The sequence below is a fragment of the Canis lupus genome, chromosome 5 (genome assembly GCF_011100685.1).
Source record: "Canis lupus familiaris isolate Mischka breed German Shepherd chromosome 5, alternate assembly UU_Cfam_GSD_1.0, whole genome shotgun sequence".
Classification (NCBI taxonomy): Eukaryota; Metazoa; Chordata; class Mammalia; order Carnivora; family Canidae; genus Canis; species Canis lupus.
In genome coordinates, this window is record NC_049226.1 from 81,131,860 (window position 1) to 81,154,998 (window position 23,139).

The 23,139-nt window shown below is 43.0% G+C and overlaps 1 protein-coding gene across 4 annotated transcripts in view; it reads right to left on the reverse strand.

The window, feature by feature from the left end:
- Positions 1-31: 31 nt before the first annotated feature.
- The window catches only part of TANGO6 (transport and golgi organization 6 homolog), a 200,886-nt gene continuing 177,778 nt past the window's right edge, over positions 32-23,139 (reverse strand). For all 4 annotated transcript variants that reach the window (XM_038538490.1, XM_038538492.1, XM_038538493.1 and 1 more), the window contains one exon: positions 32-791. In XM_038538490.1, coding sequence (XP_038394418.1) covers positions 615-791 — 177 coding nt within the window. In that variant the 3' untranslated portion in view covers positions 32-614. The remainder of the gene's footprint in view (positions 792-23,139) is intronic.

Sequence of the window (23,139 nt, forward strand, 5' to 3'; positions counted from 1 at the left end):
TCAATAGGAGAAGACCAGATTCAGAGCGTTATTCTTTCTAGCCAAAATGATTTTATTCCATTTTGCATGTTCTGGTAAGTTTGCTTCCCCTTCCTCCCTCCAGATGCATCTCCGTACTCTGATATGCCTCACGAGGGGCCAAGGATGACCAGCTCTGTCTGCTCATTAGCACAAGGAAGAATCATCTCACCATGGAAGGTATGTGCACATGTGCCACGCAGGAGGGTGGTCAACCTCTTCAGCTCAAGTCACAATAAAAGAACGGTCAATTAGTCAAATTCTACCAGCTGAGTTAAAAAATATACTCCCATCAAGTAGACTTCCTTCTCTAAATGCTACAGGACAGTGAAAAATGTGCAGATAAGTGAGATTTGTCATCTTTTTTCTTCTAATAACATAAGCTTCAGGCTGGACGCAGGATGGCTAAATAGATGCTTTAGAAAGGTCAGCCTGAAGACACAAGTGACCAGAGACCCAAAGCCATCCAGGGTCAGCCATATTGCCAGCACCAAAGAGGCGGTGGGACCACCTGCTGGAAGGTTTGGGCATCGCTCTGCCTGCTTGGTCCTCTGCCTGCTTGATCCTCTGCCTCCTTGATGGCCTTTGAACCAGGTCTATGGCAGGACCACAATCTTTTTCTCCAGCTTCTGTGGTGGGAAGAGGAAATTTCTCATAATCTCATCCAGTTCTTCAAGGGCCAGCTGGGCATGGAGCCTGGCCACGTCATCAGGCTCCAAATGCACCACGTGTTTCAGCAGGTGGTAGAGATCCTTGAGGACATCCCTCAGCACCTGTATGAGAGAGACACTGTCATGATTATGTGTCTGCTGTGCCAAAATTTCTCAGAAAAACCCATCCACCTTCTTCAGCCTGAAAAGTTCTGTGATGAAACTCACAGGCTCCCTGAAGAAGATTCTGAATGACTTTCTCAGATGGAAGGAGGGGTAGCTGTACTGAGATAGACTTCCTTTTGGGTTTCTCATGACCCTTGACACCAAACTATACCAGCCACGGGGTCTACTACTCCTTTATCCCCAGGCCAAAGTATAGATCCTAGGCCCCTTCCTTCAGTCCCAAAGCATGGCACAGACCTCAGGACCACAGAGAGATCCTAGTGCCAGATAGGGTTACTCCTAGAGCATAATTACCAGCATCTTCCTCTCCAGCTCCCACAGAACCCTCTGTGGACACCTGTCTGCTGAAATCTATCTTATTAGGAGACTCAGAAGGCTACCTATCTCTTCAGCAAGCATGCCTTTCCCTGCCACTGCTTTAAAAATTTTCCACCCCAGTTCCATCTCCATGCCCTTCCTTAAGTCACTATATATATATTTTTTCAATTGCAACGTCGCAACAGGAAACAAGGGAGGGCTCTGTAAGATAGAGCCGCACCCATCTTTCACGTCTGATGCTCTCATCTTAGGCTCTGGTATGGAACTGGGAGGGTGCCAAAGCACCTACTCCCAGGAGCTCCTAATTTCCTCCAAAATCCACCTGGCTCTGGAGTTACAACTTTTAGCAGGAAACAGGTTTCAAAAGAACAGGGAAACTCAGAGTAAGAGGCCTCAGGGATCAGCTGGCCAAACTGGAGACTGAAGACACCAGGTTGTAGGGGGTCACGTGACTTATCTGTGGCTTCTTGTGAAATTTCTTCTGGTCTAGGGCTCTTTGCCTCAAAAACTACTATTTTTGGATCAGGTACCATATTAGGTATTTTTCATATATTATCCAATTCTTATGCCAGTCATATAGTTATTAGCCCCATTTTAATGAGATGAGAACATAGACCAGAGGGTTATATAACATCCCAAGATTACACAGGGAAAAAATGGGGGAGCCAGATTTTAAACATCCAGAGCCAAAGTCCTTATTTATTTTTATTTATTTTTAAAAGATTTTATTTATTTATTTATTTATTTATTTATTTATTTATTTATTTATTCATTCATTCATTCATTCATTTATTTATTCATGAAAGACACAAAGAGAGAGAGGCAGAGACAGGCAGAGGGAGAAGCAGGCGCCATGCAGGGAGCCCAATGTGGGACACAATCCCAGAACTCCAGGATCACGCCCTGGGCCAAAGGCAGGCGCTAAACCGCTGAGCCACCCAGGGATCCCTTATTTATTTTTTTAAAGATCTTTTTTTTTTTTTTTTAAGACTTTATTTTATTTATTCATGAGAGATGAGAGACAGACACAGGCAGAGGCAGAGGGAGAAGCAGGCTCCAGGCAGGGAGCCCGACATGGGACTCGATCCCAGGACCCCAGCATCACGCCCCGGGCCGAAGGCAGGTGCTAAACTGCTGAGCCACCCAGGGATCCCCTATTTTTTTAAAGATCTTATTTATTTATTCATGAGACACACAGAGAGAGAGGCAGATACATAGACAGAGAGAGAAGTAGGCTCCACACAGGAGCCCGATGCGGGACTCGATCCTGGGACTCCAGGATCACGCCCTGGGCGGAAGGCAGGTGGTTCAACTGCTGAGCCATCCAGGCGTCTCTCTTATTTATTTTTATTGAAAAGGTAATACAGTACAAAAAAGTATATATTAAAAAAGAAGTCTCGGGGGTGCCTGGGTGCCTCAGTCGGTGAAGGGTCCAACTATTGATCTTAGCTCAGGTCCTGATTTCAGGGTCATGAGTTCAAGCCCCACACTGGACTCCACACTGGACGTAAAGCCTACTTAAAAAAAAAAGTCTCTCTTCTACTCCAGACTCTTAGTCTCCTTTCTCAGAGGATATCACACTTAATGGTGAGAAATGTTCTCTATGTTTGTAAGCATATACATGTATGTGCCTCTCCCCCCCTTTTTAAATCCACAGAATTATATTTTATGCTGTTATGTGCCATCATTCCAACTGACTTACTCTATTTTGAAGATCTTTTGTATAATTGGTACACACAGAAATACTTTTTTTTTAAATGTTTTATTTGTTTATTCATGACAGACACACACCGAGAGAGGCAGAGACACAGGCAGAGGAAGAAGCAGGCTCCCTGCAAGGAGCCCGATGTGGGATTCGATCCCAGAACTCTGGGATCACACCCTGAGCGTGAAGGCAGATGCTCAACCGCTGAGCCACCCAGGCATCCCCCAGAAATACTTTTTAAAAAAATTGGCTGCATAGGGCTAATGCCACACAATTTATTTATCTGCCAATGAAACTCATTTTAAAAAAATCTTTTGATATTGCATATACTGCTGCAATAAACACTCTACTCCCTAAGTCATTGCAGACACGAACAAGTGTATCTACAGGACAAATATCTAGAAATGGAATCGCTGGGTCAAAAGGTAATACACATACAAAATTTTGATAGATGTGGCCAGAGAGTTGCAATAATTTACAATTCTATGTGACACTATATTCTCATCACTGCTACATACGTACTGTAAATTGTTTATCTCTGCTTATCCACCAAGTGAAAAATAGCATAGGGCTGTTTTAAATTTGCATATTTCTAATAAATACATAAACTATATATTTTTCTCCTAAGTGTAACTGAAATTTACCATACTGATTTGTAAGAGCTCTTTGTATATAAAAAAAGGTCTATCATTTATAAGTTGCAAATATTGTTTGTCATAGTTGGCTTTGTGAAATTTTTTTCCAGTAGAGAAATCTGCATTTTTGATGTAGCTAAATTTATCAATTTTTCCTTTATGGTTTCTGGATTTTGTATTTTGCTTAGAAGAGGGCCTATAATATTAACCACTATCCTATGCTGTATTGTCTTTATTTATTAATAATGCCACCTGACATGCATCGAGTTGGGTTTATTTCACTACATGCAAGCATCTCTGACAATAATTGGTTTAAATGGTCTTTAAAATTTTTTCTCACCACTTTATTTTTTAAGGATTCATGCATTGATTGATTGACTTATAAATGTAGGCCTCATGGGGCTTGAAATCATGACCCTGAGAGTAAGAGTCACATGCTCTACTGACTGAACCAACCAGGCACTCCTCTCAGTACCTTGGAATGTCAAGCATTGGCTGTATCCTGAAGTTTATGCCAATGTGTAATTTCCAAAAATGGAGAAAGATCAGAAAAAATGGAATAGGAGCATGTAGACATTCATCCATTTTTTCACTTTTGTGGCTTTTCATAGAAACCATGTAATAAATATATATAGTAGCCTATGTGCTCTAAATATGGACGGTCTTTAAAATATATATATTAAAAAACTGGCTGCTGGGGCACCTGGGTAGTGGTTGAGCATCTGCCTTTGGCTTGGGTTATGATCCTGGGGTCCAGGGATCAGGTCCCACATTGGGCTTGAGAAGTAGGGAGCCTGCTTCTCCCTCCGCCTATGTCTCTGCTTCTCTCTCTGTGTCTCTTATGAATAAATAAATAAAATCTTTCAAAAAAGAAAACACCTGGTTGTCTCTAGGGAAGGTAACTGGAGAGGGATATGAGGGAATTATGTACTCTTGTACTTTTTAATATTGTATTTTATGAATATATTACCTACTACAGAATAAATGAGCTTTTTGCTTGACTGAATTAACTACTAGGCAAAGGTTTTCCATAACACCATTTAACAGGTGGAAGAGGTATAGAACCTGACTTTAAAGGTTTACTGTCTGATAGGGAAGATAAGTCATACACATAAATAAAGAATACAAAACAAAATACAATAAGTGTCCTAACAGAGCACAGAAAGAGTATAAAGAGAGGTTATAGGAAACAGAGGTCACATTTTAGGAAAAAGAAAGTGAATTGGAGATGGTGAACAGAAATGATAGGAAATGTACTGTAATGAGTACAGTCTGAACTATGTGGGTCTATTTATATGTGATATTTTTGATACAGTAACTGTAAATATATCTTCTCTTCATTATCATTTTCTTACTTTTTCTTTATTCTAATGTACTTTACTGTAAGGAGACAGTATATAATATATATGACATATAGAATATATATTAATAGACTGTTTACATTATCAGTAAGGCTTCTGGTCAACAGTCAGCTATCAGTAATTATGTCTCTGGGGAGTCAAAAGCTACATGAGGAGTTCTGACTGCACCAGGGTGGGGGTGGGGTGTGGGCATCCCTAACCGTTGCATCATTCAAGGGTCAATTGTACATGCTCTGGGCTTGAAGTCCCCTAAGTTTTCCACAAAAATATGCTAACTGTGTAGCATCACATATCTTGGACTTGCTAAAGAAGAGAGAAAGAACTTTTTCCATACATTGATATTCTTTTTTAAAATTATTTATTTATTTATTCATGAGGGACACACAAAGAGAGAGAGAGAGAGAGAAAGAGAGAGAGAGGCAGAGACACAGGCAGACGGAGAAGCAGGCTTCATGCCAGGAGCCTGACATGGGACTCGATCCCGGGTCTCTAGGATCACGCCCTGAGCTGAAGGCGGCGCTAAACCGCTGAGCCACCTGGGCTGCCCCATACATTGATATTCTTTAAGAGCATGGGTGATGGGGAGTAGAAAGAAGAATGTAGGGATCCCTGGGTGGCGCAGCGGTTTAGTGCCTGCCTTTGGCCCAGGGCGCGATCCTGGAGACCCGGGATCGAATCCCACGTCGGGCTCCCGGTGCATGGAGCCTGCTTCTCCCTCTGCCTATGTCTCTGCCTTTCTCTCTCTCTCTCTCTCTCTCTCTCTGTGACTATCATAAATAAATAAATTAAAAAAAAAAAAAGAAAGAATGTAGGGGAGAAGGGGCATATAAAACAAGCTCCCAGGCCACTCGTTAGTCTCCCTCTTGTTCCCTGTGTACCAGGTGTGCTGGTGGGGTGGGCTTTCTTTCTTTCTTTGAGCAAAGCTCCTTCCCAGTGCAAGGCCTTTGCATATGCTGTTCCCTCATCCTGGAAGACTATTTTGCTTCCTCTTCACCCAGCAACGCCTACTCACCCACAGCCTAAAATACCCCTTCCTCAGGAATCTAACTCATCTAGGTAAGTCTTTTTACTCTGCCTGTAGTTCTGTTTGTAACTTATATCATAGTTGTAATTTAAATATTTATTGTGTAATTAAAATTATGTTTTCCTCACTGGATCACATATACTGTTGACACTGAAGCCGTATCTTGCCCTGTTCATTCTGGTGTTGTCCCAATGCCTCATATAGTGATTGGCACATGGCAGAGACCTAAAAAATTTATGAATGAAAGAAGGCATGTATGCATGTTACTGCTGGCCAGTTTGTCACTTGGTAAAAACTAAAAATTCTAAGAAATGCCAAACAACCAGGCTTGCTACATGGGTGTGTGACCTGTGTAGTTACAGTAGGTCCCCCAGTCAAGAAGGGCCGCATGCTAGGTTCAATGATCTGCTATTGTTGTCTTAAAATTCTTAATAATTTTATCTTTGGATGTGTATTTTGTAAATGAAGCACAGGGGAACACAATATGCCCAACACATTTGTCCACCATTCTTTGCAAGTGATTCCATGCTGCATGAGCACAGAATTCTGATGGGCCTACAACGTGTGGGGTTTCAGCAAGACAAAGCCAGTAAAAGGGCAGCATATTTGTTATATTCACAACTGAACAAATGGAAGCACTGACAGCCCAGAGAGGCCGTACTTTCCATTCCAACCAGAACTTGCTTCCAATGCAGAAAGAAGGCAATGGCTTTCTAAGAAACATGGATTAGTAAGGTACCCCATAATATCCTTTATGTTTAGCCAACCATTTATTCTGAAATTGATGATTTCATCAATAGGACAATATGCAGTTCTTGTTCCTTTCAGTCCTTTCTTATTCACCAGTAAACTGAAGGTAAAGACTATTAGCAGAATGTGCACATATTAAGAAGTGAAATAAAAGTAGTTGAGCTAGCTTTGTGCAGTTTCACTGTTCTGCTAAAAAGGAAATACATATGCATGTATAAACTACAGAATACAATTTGCATAATTTTGGTGATTCCACATATGAGTTAAATGCTTTTTTTCAAAGGTTCTATTTATTTATTTATTTGAGAGAGAGAAAGTGCATGCGCACACTGGAGCAGGGGTGGATGGGTGAGGGGGAAGGAACAGAGGGGGAGGGAGAGGAAGGGGGAAAGAATCCCAAGTAGATTCTGTGCTGAGTGTGGAGCCCAACGCAGGGCTCAATCTCATGACCCTGAGATCATGACCTGAGCCGAAACCAAGAGTCAGATGCTCAACCACCCAGGTGCCCCGTGAGTTAAATGATCTTATATCTGCATTTACAACTGTCTTTGCACAGTATAAAAATGAACTGTAAAATTCATGCTAATAATTTCACATTTAAAATTTTCTCTACTTAGAACAACATTAATAGCAAATAATAAACACACGACAAGTCGAGGGAGAGAAAAATTGTCAAAGAAAGGAAAAAAACTTTATATACCATTAACAGCATGTTTTCCTTATTTTTTTGAACCAGGGATCCCACATTTTCATTCTGCACTGGGCCCCACATACTATGCAGTTGACCCTGCAGGTAACTCTCAATGCTCCTTGTCCAGTGCCCCCACATAAAGTGCCTGAATACTCTGGGTAAACCTTATAGAGATGCTGTCCCATATATGGGGCAGCTATTTCCAGGTTTTCTCAGGGAGCTGCTGAGATGTAATAGGAGTGGGTCTCCTAGCACAAGCGCATCTGATGATGACTAGGCAGGGGAGGGGGGGCTGTCCCCACTGCCCTTTGGTAACCTCTCTCTCTTTCCTCAAGGCTAGCAGTGTAAAAAGGAGAGATGATTCCCGAAAGAGGATGACTCCCCAGAGCTACTGCCTCATGATTACTCACTCATCCAATAATCATTATTAAGGGCCTACTTCGTGCCCAGGCAGTGTGCTGGTGATAAAAGCATGAATAATGCACAAACCCTACCCTCTGGCAGCTACTGCCTAGCGGGGAGGCAGACACACACACTAGAGAGTATGATCTCCTCTCAAAGTGGTAAGCTCCACACTTCTGTGGAAGCAAAGGAAGGGATTTCTGCCTGTGAAGGTGGGTAGAGGGAGAAGATTTGCCTACCATATGATAGGGGCTTCACTCTGACTTTTATTTGTAAACAAAGGGTAGCACCATGGAATGGCTTGGGGAAGCTTTAGCAAGTACCCTCAGCCTCAAGCCACCTCCAATAAATGCAGATTCTAAGCAAACCTGGCCTGCTTATTATGTGAACATAGTTTAAAGACAAGTCTCCTGACACTCCTTCCAATGGCTTTCAGCCTGAAGTGTCTCTTACATAGAAATTCTAGGGTTCCCACTGTTTATTACAAGGTCATCTTTTTTCTTCTTCTTCTAGAGGAATCTTTCACCTACTCAGAAATATCTTTGAGAATTTTTGCTAGAGCCTCCTAACACTCAAAATAAGGTTAGCTTTTACTTGTTAAAAAGAGAGGTTCTAAGGCATTCTGTTCTGCTAAGGTACTCTGCTCCTTCCTGGTGTGGGTAGGAATTCTCCCTTTGGCACTGTGTGTCCTTAAAATAACAACAATGCTTGTGCAAACACCACTTCATGCTCGAGGGGCACTGAGTTCCTTGTTATCAGTTACCGGATCTCCTTTTTTGGGTAACTGAGTGTTAGGCAAAGGCTCCTTAATTAATGGGTATATCTTAGCAACCCACCTTGGAAAGGCTTCTTCCCAATCCCTGTAACACTGGGGATCCCACACATCACAGGACTTCCTCTGGACTCCCCAAGGATCAAAGCTTCCTGACAGCCGGGGATTGTCACCAAATCCCACGGATCACGGGTTGAAGACAAGGAGAGTTCAAAGGTAAAGTTACTCACAGGAGCCACTGTGGTGGGCAGGATATAGGCAATCCCACGGAGGAAACCTTTCATTAAGAGTTCAACAACACCTGCTCTTCATTCCCCACCCTCCGCATGGAGGCCCAACGACTCTAGGGAAATGCAAAGGGGACACAGGTGTGTGTGGTGGGTGCATCTTATCCAGAGGAGATCTGGCTTAGCTTTTTGTAGCTGGTGGTTGAAAGAAACATTTTCATCACCTGAGAAGCTCTTAGGCCAGGGGTATCTTAAAGCAGTACACAGATTCTTAGTCTGAAAACTCTTTGGAAAGGGGTGGGGTTCAGGTGTTGTCTTAAAAGAATTTAGAGCTTGCAGGCAACACACACATACAAAAACACATGCATGCACGCATGCACATGCACACACACACACGGTGGGTCCCAATTGGGTGAAGGCCCGCATGCAGGTGGTGAAAGAATTCACCCAAGGTAGAACAAAGGAGATAGAAGTTTATCGAATAAACTGCAAGGAAGAAATGGGCAGGACAGCAAAGCAGAGACTGCTGCTAGGAGGCAGTGGTAGGAGGCTGTAGTTGAGGAGAGAAGAGAGGAGGTACGGGAACATATGAAATTTTCCTTTTATGGTACCTACGCTGGGTTGTAGGTAGCCCACTGGCCACCTCGCGCTTATGGATATTTTGAAGTGGATTGTCTAATAGCCTGCTTGCATTCAACCCAGTGGTCACTGTGGGCCCTTTTACCTTAGGTATCCACTGCTCAAGTCTGTTGCCTACAAGTGGCCTCTACAACACACACACACACACACACACACACACACACACACAGGCTCTCTCTCTCTCTTCCTCTCCTCTCCTCCCCCTTCCTCTCCAGGCGCCAGTTCCTTTCCTTGAAGCACACAAGGCTGATGCTTCAGGAACACTGCCAGTCTTTAGGGTTAGAACCGGCTTAGAAAGGACACCTGGGTGGCTCAGTGGTTGAGTGTCTGCCTTCCACTCAGGTCTGGTCCTGAGGCCTGGGGATCAAGTCTTGCATTGGGCTCCCTGCAGGGAGCCTGTTTCTCCCTCTGCCTATGTCTCTGCCTCTCTCTCTTTGTCTCTCATGAATAAATAAAATCTTAAAAAAAAAAAAAAAAAAAAAGAAAGAAACGGCTTAGAAAAAACCAGATGAGGAATGAAAGCTGGTGCAGCCACTCTGGAAAACAGTATGGAGGATCCTCAGAAAGTTGAAAATAGAGCTACCCTACCACCCCGTAATTGCACTACTAGGTATTTACCCCGAAGAGCCAACTGTAGTAATGTGAAGGGGCACCCACACCCTAATTTTCACAGCAGCAATGTCCACAATAACCAAACTACAGAAAGAGCCATCGGTCCACCAATAAATGAATGGATAAAGAAGATGTGGTATACATATACAGTGGAATACTAATCAGCCAAAAAAAAAAAAAAAAGAAATTTTGCCATTTGCAATGACGTGGATAGAACTAATGGAACTAGAGGGTATTGTGCTCAGGGAAATAGGTCAATGAGAGAAAGACAATTATATGATCTCACTCATATGTGGAATTTAAGAAACAAAACAGAATCATAGGGAAGAGAGAGAAAAAAGATGAAATCAGAGAGGGAGACAAACTATAAGAGACTCTTAATCATAGGAAACAAACAGGATTGCTGGAGCAGCCCGGGTGGCTCAGTGGTTTGGTGCTGCCTTCAGCCCAGGACCTGATCCTGGGGACCCAGGATCGAGTCCCACGTCAGGCTTCCTGCATGGAGCCTGCTTCTCCCTCTGCCAGTGTCTCTGCCTCTCTTTCTCTCTGTGTCTCTCATGAATAAATAAATGAAATCTTTAAAAAAAACAAAACAAAAAAACAGGATTGCTGGAGGGAAGGGGTAACTGGGTGATGGACATTAAGGACAGCACGTGATGTAATGAGCACTGGGTGTTATATAAGACGGATGAATCACTGACCTCTACCTCTGAAACTAATAATATGTTAATTAATTGAATTTAAATTTAAAAATAGGAGTACCCTTAAAAATGCCATTGGACTCTTGAGAGGGACTGAATTGATTCTATAGATGGCATTTGGTAGTATTGACATTTTAGCAATATTAATTTTTCCAGTCCACAAAGGTGGGATATCTTTCCACTTATTTCTGTCATCTTTGATTTCTTGCATTAGTATCTTACATTTTTCAGGGTAGAGATGTTTCATCTCCTTAGTTAACTTTATTCCTAAGTATTTTATCGTTTTTGATGCCATTCTAAATGGGATGAGTTTATTTTTCAGAAAATTCGTTGTTAGTATATAGAAACATTATTGATTTTGTATGTTAATTTTGTATCCTATAACTTTTTTCAAAGATTTTATTTATTTATTCATGAGAGACATACACACACACACACACACACACAGAGAGAGAGAGAGAGAGGCAGAGACACAGGCAGAGGGAGAAGCAGTCTCCCTGCAGGGAGCCCAGTGCGGAACTCGATCCTGGAACCCCGGGATCAGGCCCCGGGTCAAAGGCAGGCGCCAAACGGCTGAGCCACCCAGGCATCCCTGTATCCTGTAACTTTGATTATTGATTTAGATCCAACCAAAATTTGGCTGAGTCTTTAGGAATTTCTACATACAAAGCCATGTCATCTGAAAATAAAGACAATTTTTCTTTTTCCTTTCTAAGAAGAAAAGAGCACATGAGGCAGGGCATATTAATAAGGAAATGCTGTGAGCAAAAGACTGCCTTGGGCACACAGGTGCACTTTCAATGGAAAAGCAGGAAAACAGTGTTTGGTTCTTTCAATGAGCTTGACCTGGAACATCCTAGAAGCAGTTGTTTTATCTTTGAGTTGAGACCAAAAGAATAAATGGCAAATATCTTTCTTCTTTCTAATTCCTAAATGTATTTATTTGATTATAAAAGCAACATAACCACAGATTGTAAAAGCAATATAACCGAAACACAGAATACTGAAAGAGGAAAAAAAGTCTTTAGTTAAAAACTACCTGACACAAGCTCCATTAGTAAAGACATTTAGTAATTAGTAGATTCATTTAGTTTTCAAATATTTTTTTTAGTATTTTTAAAAGTTTCTTTTATTTATTTTTAAGTAGTCTCTACACACAATGTGGGGCTCAAACTCAAGACCCAAGATCAAGAGTTGCATACTCTTGGGACGCCTGGGTGGTGGTTAAGTGGTTGAGCGTCTGCCTTTGGCTCAGGGCTTGATCCTGGGGTCCTGGGACTGAGTCCCGCATCAGGCTCCCTGCAGGGAGCCTATTTCTCCCTTTTCCTATGTCTCTGAGTCTCTCTCTGTCTCTTATGAATAAATAAATAAAATCCTAAAAAAAAAAAAAAAAGAGTTGTGTGCTCTTATGCTTCCAACTGAGCCAGCCAGACAGCCCTATTTTAATATTTTAAAAATCATTTATCAAGGTGATTTTACAAGTAGAACTTAGGTGGATGAAACTACTATCCTTTTGTGATCATGTGGGATCAATAAGACACAACACAAATGGTCACAAGTAAGACATTTACAGAAATAACTATTGAAAGAGGCTATCTAGCAGAGGATTTTCCATCTATAATTTCTTCATATTTAAGGGAAAAATGGGTTGCTAAATATAAAAGGATAAGTTAAATGCTAGGATACCCTAGCTGTTCTCAGAAAAATCTTCCCATAGAACCAACACAAGGCAAAAAAAAGATGAGAAAGAAAGCTCAATTCTGTCCAATCCTATCACCGACCAGTTGTGACTTCTTTGTGGCTAATAAATAATTGGGCACAAGGACAGAAACAGGGAAGTTAGACATTGAGATAGAAGGTAGGGGCAGACAGGAGAATGGGGGTGGGGTGGGGTGGTGGAGACTGGAGTTAGTGGTGGAAACTGGCCTGGCAGGCAAAAAAGATTCTCTAGATTGGGGCCCAGAAGGAGCCCCCAGAATCTTACTGTTTCTGTTTACAACATGCTGGAATAGAGCATTTGGTGTAGTATGAATCTGTCAGGAGGCCACAGGCCATCTACTAAGGGTCCTCATTTTGACCACTGAGCCTCCATGTTAAGAACAGTGTATGACTTGGTGGCTGAGGGCAATGAGAGTGAATAGATGGGACTAAGTGTAGGGTCAAGGATCAACAGAGTACAATGCAGCCACCTTTTCCCAAACCCTGTGCAGGAGGCTCTGCTAAGCATTCTGGGTAAGGAGGACCTGTGCCCGTCCTTCAGGAGCTCACCTCCAGAGCAGGGAGACAGACACACAGAGCTGAATCTAATGGCCTGGTGGCAGGTGAATCGGGTGTGGCAAATAATGGTGTTCCCTATCCCTAGCCAGGGAATCTTGAGCAAATGACTTCAGCTCTCAGAACACCAGTGATCTCAGGGGCAGCCCCCGTGGTGCAGTGGTTTAGTGCTGTCTGCAGCCCAGGGCGTGATCCTAGAGACCCAGGATCGAGTCCCATGTCGGGCTCACTGCATGGAGCCTGCTTCTCCCTCTGCCTCTTTCTGTGTCTCTCATGAATAAATAAATAAAATATTTTTAAAAATTAAAAAAAAAAGAACACCAGTGATCTCATCTGTAAAACGGGGATAATACTGCCACCTTCTAAGGTTGTTGTAAGAATGAGAGTTAATGTCTATAAAGATCCAAGCACAAAGACTTGCATATGATGAGTGCTAGATAAGTGGGGGTTGGTTTGTCAGTCTCCCCCACTCCTACGGTAATCTCTGTGCCCTTCTTGTTACTCTTCTATCAGTGAGGCCTAGGACAGAGCCTGGCATGTGGTAGCTCTGGCGTGTAGTACATTTTTGACAAATAAATGAATGAATATATATAATAACAATAGCTAATCCTAACATAAAACCTGTTATGTGCCAGGTAGGTTCTAGGCATTTTATCTACAGTAACTCACTTAATCCTCACAACACCACAATGAGAGAGGTACCATTATTATTCCAGTTTGCCCTAGGCCACAGTGCTAGTAATAGGCAGAGCCAGGATTCAAATCCTGGCAGCCTCACCTGGAACCAATGTTCTTTATTAATACTACGCTATTTCTGCCTCTCGAAGTGGTTATTTTCCCTCTGCCAAAGTGGGAAGCATAAAGCACACTGCCTACCCTACAGGTTGATTGTGGGATCAAAACAGATAATGCATGGGAGAGTACTCTGCTATGATAATCCAGGGGATATATAACTCAAGGTATTGTTGCTATTATTACTCCAACATTGAAATAATTGGGTTTACCACCACGGGGCTAAGAAGATGAGGGGAAAGGCATGGCTCTGAAAATGAAAGAGAAAGAGGAGAGGCAAAAAAAAAAAAAAAAAAAAGATAGGAAGACTATGAATAAACAGAGAGGAATTAGAAGAAAAGGTGTGAGGGGGTAAAGAGATTCGGTGCAGAATCAGGGCCAGAGCCGGTCCCTGGCAGCTGGGAACACTGTGCTATTCCACGGGGCTGGGGGCAGCAGAAGGAACTTGCTGGGCAAGCAGGCAGGAGCAGCCTCTCTAAGATAATGGGCAGGAAACAAATTGGAGGAGCAGAATGGAGGGAGACAGTTTGGGCCTCATTCAGGGAGCTGTGGCCTGAAGAAAAATAAATGCTTTGCTGATAAAACCCAAACCTTCACTTTGATGGGAGTATGAAATAGAAATTAGGCTGATTCAAATAGAAAGGCTGGGCGATGGGAGAGTCGGCAAAGAACGACAGGATTACTAATATCTAAGAGATTTCTATCTGTGCCTGACAGAGAATCTCAAACATGCTGAAGTCCAGGGTAGCATTATTATCAATCCTTTTCAAAACCCTTTTTGTTTCCAAAGTATTTTTTCTCTGCTAGACCTAGCGATACATGGCATTTTTACCCTTTCTGGATTGTGTCTGGCTGTTAAATAGGGAGGGTGTCTCGAGTGCAGAGCGGATGAGGGGAGTATCCCACGTGGTTTTCATGGAAGAACGGGGAGAAAAATTTTAACTGGTCAAGTGCCAGAAATGCTACAGGAACACAGACAGGTTGGCAGTTTAGGGACAAAGATCCAGACGGCCACTACGGCTGACCCCCGGCAGGGGGGACAGCTCAGGAGGCCTACGCAGCAAGCAGGTGACCGCACTTACCTACAGGACACCTAGGCGCGTGCTCCGGGCGAGCCGAGGCTGAGGCCTGCCCACCAAGGCCCACCAAGGCTCCACCGAGGCTCCGCGGGCCGAGAGCAGCGGGCGCCGCAGCCAGCTGGCCGCCGGGGGCCAGGAGCCGCACTGCTGTGGCGCTAGGAGCAACCGTGGCGCCGTCTTTCAGAGTCTTTAAATAGCAACCCGAGGAAGGCAGCAGCTTTCCTTCACCCCCACACGCACGGAAATAGAACAAAGAAGACAGGAAAAATGGCCGGAGTGTGTGCAAAGGCAGCGGGCTGCGGCTTGTGGGAGAGGAGAGGAGATCGGGAGCTTTGTCCTTAAAAGGTGATTCCAATCCCAGCTTTTAAACTGTACTCTGTGACCTCAGGTGGGGAAAGGGCTCCACTTTCCTGGCCTCGGAGGCTCCCCACGCAGACATCCTGCCGGAGGAGTCCAGGCCTATTCCCTCCTGGCGCCTCCTGGCGCCTCCTGGCCTAACGCCTCCCACGGGGGATTAGATGGTTCCTGCAAAAGGCTCACGACGTTTACTGTTTACTACGTTTCAGTCGCTGTGTTAATAAGCTCTTCGCACACATCATCTCATTTAATCCTATGAGGTAGGTGTTATTAGGCCCAGTTTACAAGTTACGGGGTAGCGGGACGGCGCCTGGTGGCTCAGTTGGTTGAGCATTCGGCTCTTGATTTCAGCTCGGGCCTTGATTTCAGCTCAGGTCCTGATCTCAGGGTCATGGGTTCAAACCCCACCCACACTGGGCGTGGCGCCTACTTACATACAAACAGGGACACCTGGGTGGCTCAGTGGTTGAGCATCTGCCTTTGGCTCAGGGTGTGATCCCGGGGTCCTAGGATCAAGTCCCACATCGGGCTCCCTGCAGGGAGCCTGCTACTCCCTCTGCCTAAGTCTCTGGCTCTCTCTGTAGTCTCTCATAAATAAATAAATAAAATCTTTAAAAACAAACAAACAAACCAAACCAATTAAGGAAAGGTGATTTAGAGTGGTTTCGGTGATTTGCTCAAGGACACAGCTAGAATTCAAACCTGCATCTGTGAAGTCTAGCTCTGAAAACCTTGCTTTTAAACATGTGCAATTACTAGGAAATCCAATATGCAAGAGGAAGCTGTGGAGAAAATGTGACCTTTTCCCCACACCATCAACACTGTTTATCTGGATGGAGTCGGACAGGGAGGAGGGGGAGCTATAACTGGGCTCCTGGCTGACCATAATGTTTGGGTTTCGTTTAGGGCACCTAAACGTTTGCTTTAGGGCATCCTGCACCACTCCAGGCTCACCCAGGTCACACAGCTTCAGGTCTAGCTTGAGTTGCCCAGATGGGAAGGTAAGCTCAGTCTCCTGAGGGCATCTGCTCAGTGGAATACTAGGCTCTGGGCAAGATGCTTCAGGAACAAAAAGGTCATACAATCAGACCAAAGGCCGGAGAAAACCAGTCACTGACACATCAGAGACCCTGGCAGGATTTACATTATGTATTAATATGTACGTGGCACGGACTAGACCAGAAAAAGGAACCCGGCCACCCACACCAAAGTATGGCTACAGAGCCCAGACTTTGAGCAACACCGTCATTCTAGGTAGTGGTTCTCCATCCTGCTGCATATTACAATCCCCTGGACAATGTGTAATAGGCCTGGGCCCCCACCTCACACCTAAGAATCAGAATCATAGGGGTTGGAACTCAGGGCTTTTTAAAAAAATGTTTTAATTTATTTTTACAGTTTTTATGCTCCCCAGGTGACTCTAATAAGCAGCCAGGATGCAGTAGTGTGGGAGGTTAGGAAAAAACACTGGGTAGGAGACTAAGAGTTATGCCACAGTTTTGAAAGTAATAACACTGCCTGGGAAAAATCTAAGTGCCAGGAACAGGGGTGACGTGATTTGGATATAACCTATTACACTTCTTGGAATTTTCTTAACTATCAACAATCGGGTTTTTATTTTCCAGAAAGGGGATGGGGTCAAAATAATCTTTTTTTTTAAGATTTTATTTTTAAAGTAATCCCTACAGAGCCGCCTGGATGGCTCAGTCAGTTAATCATCTGCCTTGGGCTCAGGCCATGATCTCAGGGTCCTGGGATTGAGTCCTGCGTTGGGCTCCCTGCTCCACGAGGAGTCTGCTTCTTCCACTCCCTCTGCCCCTCCTTCCTCTTGTGCTTGCTTTCTCTCTCTCTCTCTCTCTCTCTCTCTCACACACACACACACACACACACATACACTCTCAAATAAATAAATAAAACCTTAGAAAAAATAAGTCATCTCTACACCCAGCGTGGGGCTTGAACCTACAACCCCAAGATCAAGAGTCTTACACTCCACTGACTGAGCCAGCCAGGTGCCCATCAAAATAATTTTGATCCACAAATTGGCACCGCATCTTTTTTCCAAAATATTTAAAAAATTTGTTCTTAAAAGTATATATGAAGTGCGATTCTGAAGACAGAGAAAGTTAGAAGCTACCAACAGGTTTTCTTTAAGAAAACGAAAGGATAAAATAAATGCAGCTGCCTCCATTGCTGGGTTAGCTGGAATGATGGCAGAAACTTCTGGAATTAAAGGAAATACATGTGTTAAAATTTTGACATTGACAGATACACACACACACACACACACACTGCTGTATAGCGTATATCTATGGTGTGTGTGTGTGTGTGTGTGTGTGTGTGTGTAGAAAGAAGCCAAGTTCTGAAATGCAGAACGTTCTGGCTGCACATCAATATCCTATCCTGTCACTCTGCCTCAGGACCTTCTCCTTGCCTATCTGGGGACAGCATGTCTGCAACCCAGCTGCGAAGAAAACAGTAGGCGTTTCTCTGTAAATGGAGGCAAAATTCCCTCCTAGCAAGAACTTGTTTGTACAACTTCTATTCTTGGGGAAACCTGGACTTTGGAATTCTGGGATTTCCAGGTTAAGATCTAGGAATCTATTTATCATAAAGGCAGGTGGAAAGAGATGTAAGAGATGTGTTCCATGCCTCTTGAGGAAAATATTTCATGCACTCAACAAATATGCATCAAGCACTTATTTTGTGCAAAGCAATGTGTAAGATTTGGGAAGAGGAAAGTGAATGGAATGGGTAGTCAAATACAGAGACAGAGAGAATGGTGGTTGCCAAGGGCTGAGGGAGGAGAAATAGTTAGGGTTTAATGGGTGCAGTTTGTTTCGAAAGATGAAAAGAGTTCCAATGGATGGGTGGCAGTGCTGGTTGCACAACAGTGTGAATATATTTAAAGCTACTGAACTGTACACTTAAAAAGGGTTAAGATGGTCAATTCTGTCTTATGTATCTTTTACCACAATTAAAAAAAAAAAGGGGGGACTGGTGTGTTCAGGGGTTTGCAGTCCCCTATTGACATCAGACATGAACAAATCATTCCAATATCTACTCTAGTCCAGAGCTGATATGTAAAGTACTGCAGAGCCTAGAGAAGTGATTACTAACCTTTAAAAAATATTTATTTATTTACTTGAGAGAGAGAGAGTGTGTGTGGGAGTGGGGCAGAGGGACAGAGTCTTAAGCAGACTCCTTGCTGAGTGAAGAGCCTGCCCAGGCGCCATCTCACGACCCAAAACTAAGAGTCTGGCCATTTAACCAACTGTGCCACCCAGGTGCCCTGTGATTACTAATTTTACCTAAGCAATCAGGAAAGACTTTTCACAAAGTGTAAAATTTAAGTACAGTCCTAAAGGATGAATACAAGCTTATCAGATGGACAGGTGAGGGGAAAAGAAAGCATTCGAGGCATAAGAAATAGTAGAGACTGCTCAGCGGGGAGCCTGCTTCTCCCTCTCCCTTTGCCTTTTCCCCCTGCACGTGCTCTCTCAAATAAATAAATAAAATCTTTAATGATAATAAAAAAAGAAATAGTAGGGACTAAGATGTGGAGGCAAAAAGCAGTATGCAGATGATCTGGGGCTGGCATGAGGTTGTCAGGGCATCTAAGGAGAAGGATGGAAAGGGAAGAAATAGAAAAGTTGGGGGGGGAGGGTGCGGGGAGGATCCAGAGCATAAAGGGCCTTGTGTGTCACGTGAAGGAGCCTGGGCTTTATCTCACGGGCCAGGGTAAAAATGTGAGCTGAGGACTGGACTTCAGCAGCTCTGCATTTGAAAAGACCTCTCCAGCTGCAGTTTCCTTGCCATGCTGACTGACCACGTACCTGTCGACTCTAGAGAATTAGAGTGGAACAAAGTGCAGGGTTAAGGAAACAAAAGTCCTAAGAACAAGAGTTCGTCCCAATGTACCTGTAACAGTTCACCCTTTCCTGTATCATCTCAGGCCGGTTCTTATTAGTTCTGTCTCAACAGCCAAGGGGGCAGTAAGGCAGCCTGGGTCTGCACTCAGTTCTACTTCCTGCTGGTTTAACCTGTGCATTTATTTATTTATTTTTTAAGATTTTATTTATTTATTCATGAGAGACACACACAGAGAGAGGCAGACACAGGCAGAAGGAGAAGCAGGCTCCATGCAGGGAGCCCGATGTGGGACTCGATCCTGGGACCCTGGGATAACGCCCTGAGTCAAAGGCAGACGCTCAACCGCTGAGCCACCCAGGTGTCCCTGACCTGTGCATTTAAATGTAAAACATTTTGGACCTCAATTTTCTTAACTGTAAATAGAGTTAATAAGCTAAATATTTATTTCACAGGGTTGTTAGGAGGATTCCATGAGCTCGTAAATGTGAAAACCTTGGTGCTTTGCCTGGCATACAATAAGCCCTTGATAAATGTTATATTATTATTAAATACTAAACCTCCGAGAACATGCAATTTATTTAGAGCCAAGTTGCTATAAGAGCAAACAAACCGTGGGGTGATGAGTAATGAGCTGGGACAGACCCCAGAGCATCAATCTTGTCATTTTACGTCACCCCAAGGTACACTGAGTCAGGACTCTACCCTTTCAGAGGATGGAGCAGAGAAAAGTGGGCAACCCACTTCTGATCACAACCCGAGGCCCACGTGACTCTCAGAGGAAGAAACGATTCTGATCAGGCTGTGGGGCAGAAGGAAAGTCCCAGAAGCCTCACTTCCCAGCCCACTAGCCCTAAGCATGTTGGGTCTGCTCCCTGGTGATCTCAGTTCTGTGTATATCACGGGAAGTTGATGGATGGTGTAGTCTGTGCACTTGGCCTGAACTTTTGGCAAGAGGTAGTGGAACGTGAGGTAGAGTGCAAGGAAGCAAGGCTTGTTTCCTGTCTGCTCCCCGAAGAGTTCACTCAGGCGGGTCCTGGGAGGTCAGGGCACCTGGGGCCAAGGCCAGCCCCAAACACTCTCCTCTAGCTGTTCCATCCTTCTCCAGGGCAGACAGTAAACAAGCTGTCAGGAGGTAGTCTGGCCTGTTTTCTTTTTGGGTATCAGGTTTCCAGGATCTGAAGCAGCCTTCTGTTAGCCATGATGTGTGCAGAAAATGCCCACATGGCTTGGTCTCAGTCCTTCAGAGAACACTGAGTCCTGGAGCCATGCTGCCAGGGTTCATCTACTATTGCTCTGCCACTTACTAGTTGTTGGAGAAGTGACTTACCTTCTCTGGCTTAGTTTCTTCATGTGTAAAATGGGGATATTAATCATACCTCAATGGATAATGAAGATGAAGTGAATTAATTAATGTAAAGCACTTAGATATAAGTGCTATCATAGGGCAATTGCTCCAAGTATATATTTTCAATATATACTGAATTTTTCAGGATTGCAACTACCATATAAACTAAGAAAAGATAATATTTTCATTTGTTTAGAATTTTATACAGAGTAGTTTACTCTTTTGGACAATCAAGCTCCCCAATATACTTCTGAGCTGCTAATCTAAGATATCTGTATGATTTTCTATTTGTAGGTGTTACATTTGTGATGATTCTACATATAAGAACAAACAAATAGTTCATTATATCTTAGAGCTAGCTAGACATTTATGTATTAAAATTATGTTATTCTAGTATAAACGACTATCTTTTTATTTCTTCTTTACATTAAAGTTAGGACATTATAATGTTTTAAAAAATGTACACGTAGGTTAAGCTATACAGCTATACATTTCATTTCAGGAGAATAAAGGGGAAACACCGAAATACCTGTTATAATAATTTGTTATAATAAAAGTGTGTTGGAAAACAGGATCATAGAGGAAGAGAGGAAAAAATAAAACGACAAAATCAGAGAGGGAGACAAACCTTAAGAGTCTCTTAATCATAGGAAACAAACTGAAGGTCGCTGGAGGGGAGGGGGATGGTTGGGTGGGGGATCTGGGTGATGGGCATTAAAGAGGGCACGTGATGTAATGAGCACTGGGTGTTATATAAGAATGATACATCACTGACCTCTACCTCTGAAACCAAAAATATACTATATGTTAATTAATTGAATTTAAATACAATTTTTCTTAAAAAAATGTGTTATGTCTGATATAGAGAAAGGAAGCTGACGGTAGATATTTCCAAATCTGGTGCTTAACTTGTACTCCCTTTATGATGTCACCCAAGACATCGTGGAGAATAAGATGAACCTTGTTCCAGGTGAATGAGTGAATTAAGTAAAAGGAAGAAGAGGAGATGCTATTCTTTTATTAGCACTATGTAAGCTACTAGCAACAACTGGAAATGAGTACTAGTTCTTCCTGGCATTAGCTCTGGAAACTTATAACCACTGTCTCTTCATGGACTTTATTTCCTCATTCATAAAATAAGACAGTTGGATTATTTCCCAAAGTCTGTTCCACGGAACATTATTACTTGGCATGCTTATAATGAAGAAAGGGTTCCTCAATAAATTGAGTTGAGGAAACTGTTAGTTTTCTTTGCTGCAGGCCTTCTCAGACCCTTTAATAGGTTAATATGTACCTAATAGCCAAGAGGAAAATACATAGTCGTATGCAGCATTTTCCACACTTACTTGACCATGAAAATCTTATGTTAGAGGAACAACTCATAAGGTTAATAAGCCAAGGGAAATTTTTGTGAAATACAAGTTAAATAGTCTCAAAGGCCTCTTTCACCTTTAACATTCTAAAATTCTTCTTCTTCTTTTTTTTAAAGAGCTTCTGGAGAAGCTCTGTAAACTTTTTTTTTTTTTAAGATTTTTTAATTTATTCATGAGAGACACACAGAGAGAAGCAGAGACATAGGCAGAGGGAGAAGCAGGCTCCCTGTGGAGAGCCCGATTAGGGACTCATCCCAGGATCCGGGGATCACATCCTGAGCGGAAGGCAGATGCTCAACCACTGAGCCACTCAGGTGCCCCAACATTCTAAAATTCTGAGTTTGAATGATAATACTTTCTTCTTGGCCTTTTTAGATCAGATAAGAAGGGTAAGGAACTAGGCTATCCTACAGAAAATAAAATAGTGTAAGTCTGATACAGAAGAGGAAGAAAAACCAAGTTCTAACATATGTAGATCTATGTAAATGATTATGCAGAAAGGCAGGAAGGGAGCAGTCTTAAATGTCAGGGCTTCTAAACTGTCACTTACGTTATCACTAGAAAAGGTTGAACATTGATATTTTAACAGTCACAGTAAGGTACTGAGTTGTAATCTTTTCCAGCTTCATTTCTCAAATCCATCACTACTGTCATATAGATTTGGCCAAGTTACTGTTGAGAAAATTTATGGGACTATCCCCTGCTCCTAGGCACTGATCCCCACCTCTTCCCTCACCGATGAGTATAGGGAAGGCTAATGTGGTTTTACACAAATAGCATTTCCACATACCCTACCTGGCCCAGCCAAGTTGGTTGATTTGGGGGATGGGGTATCTGATCTTTGCTGAAACATTAAGTTTCTTCCCTGGAGCTTCTACATTTGGAGCCAGGAAGGGAATCTGAGTGTTGGATGTAAGAGCAACAACAGGCCACTGTCAGTGGTCATAAAGGAAAACTGGACTTCAGTGCAAAATAATAAAGGTGAAATACAGAAGAAGCAGAGACAAGAAATGGAGCATTTCAATTCCTGACTCTAGGAGTCACTGATAACCAGTTCCATACCAGCTTTCCCCACAATATGACTGTCCAGCCCTTCTTTGGATTTGGTAGGCTAAAAAGTTCTCTTTGCTTAGCTAGTTCAGTCTAGGTGTCTGTTGCTTAAAGCTGAAAAAGTTCTGTCTATAATCACATGTCTCCACCAAACCAGCTTTCTTTGTCCATAAAGAAGAATGGAGGCTGCCATCCGAAAGCTGATGGACTGAACATATGTGCACACTACTGTTCTTTCCTGGAACCCCACTAACATGATAGTGAAAGGATACAAAATGGCCTTAAATTATGAGAACAAAAAGCAC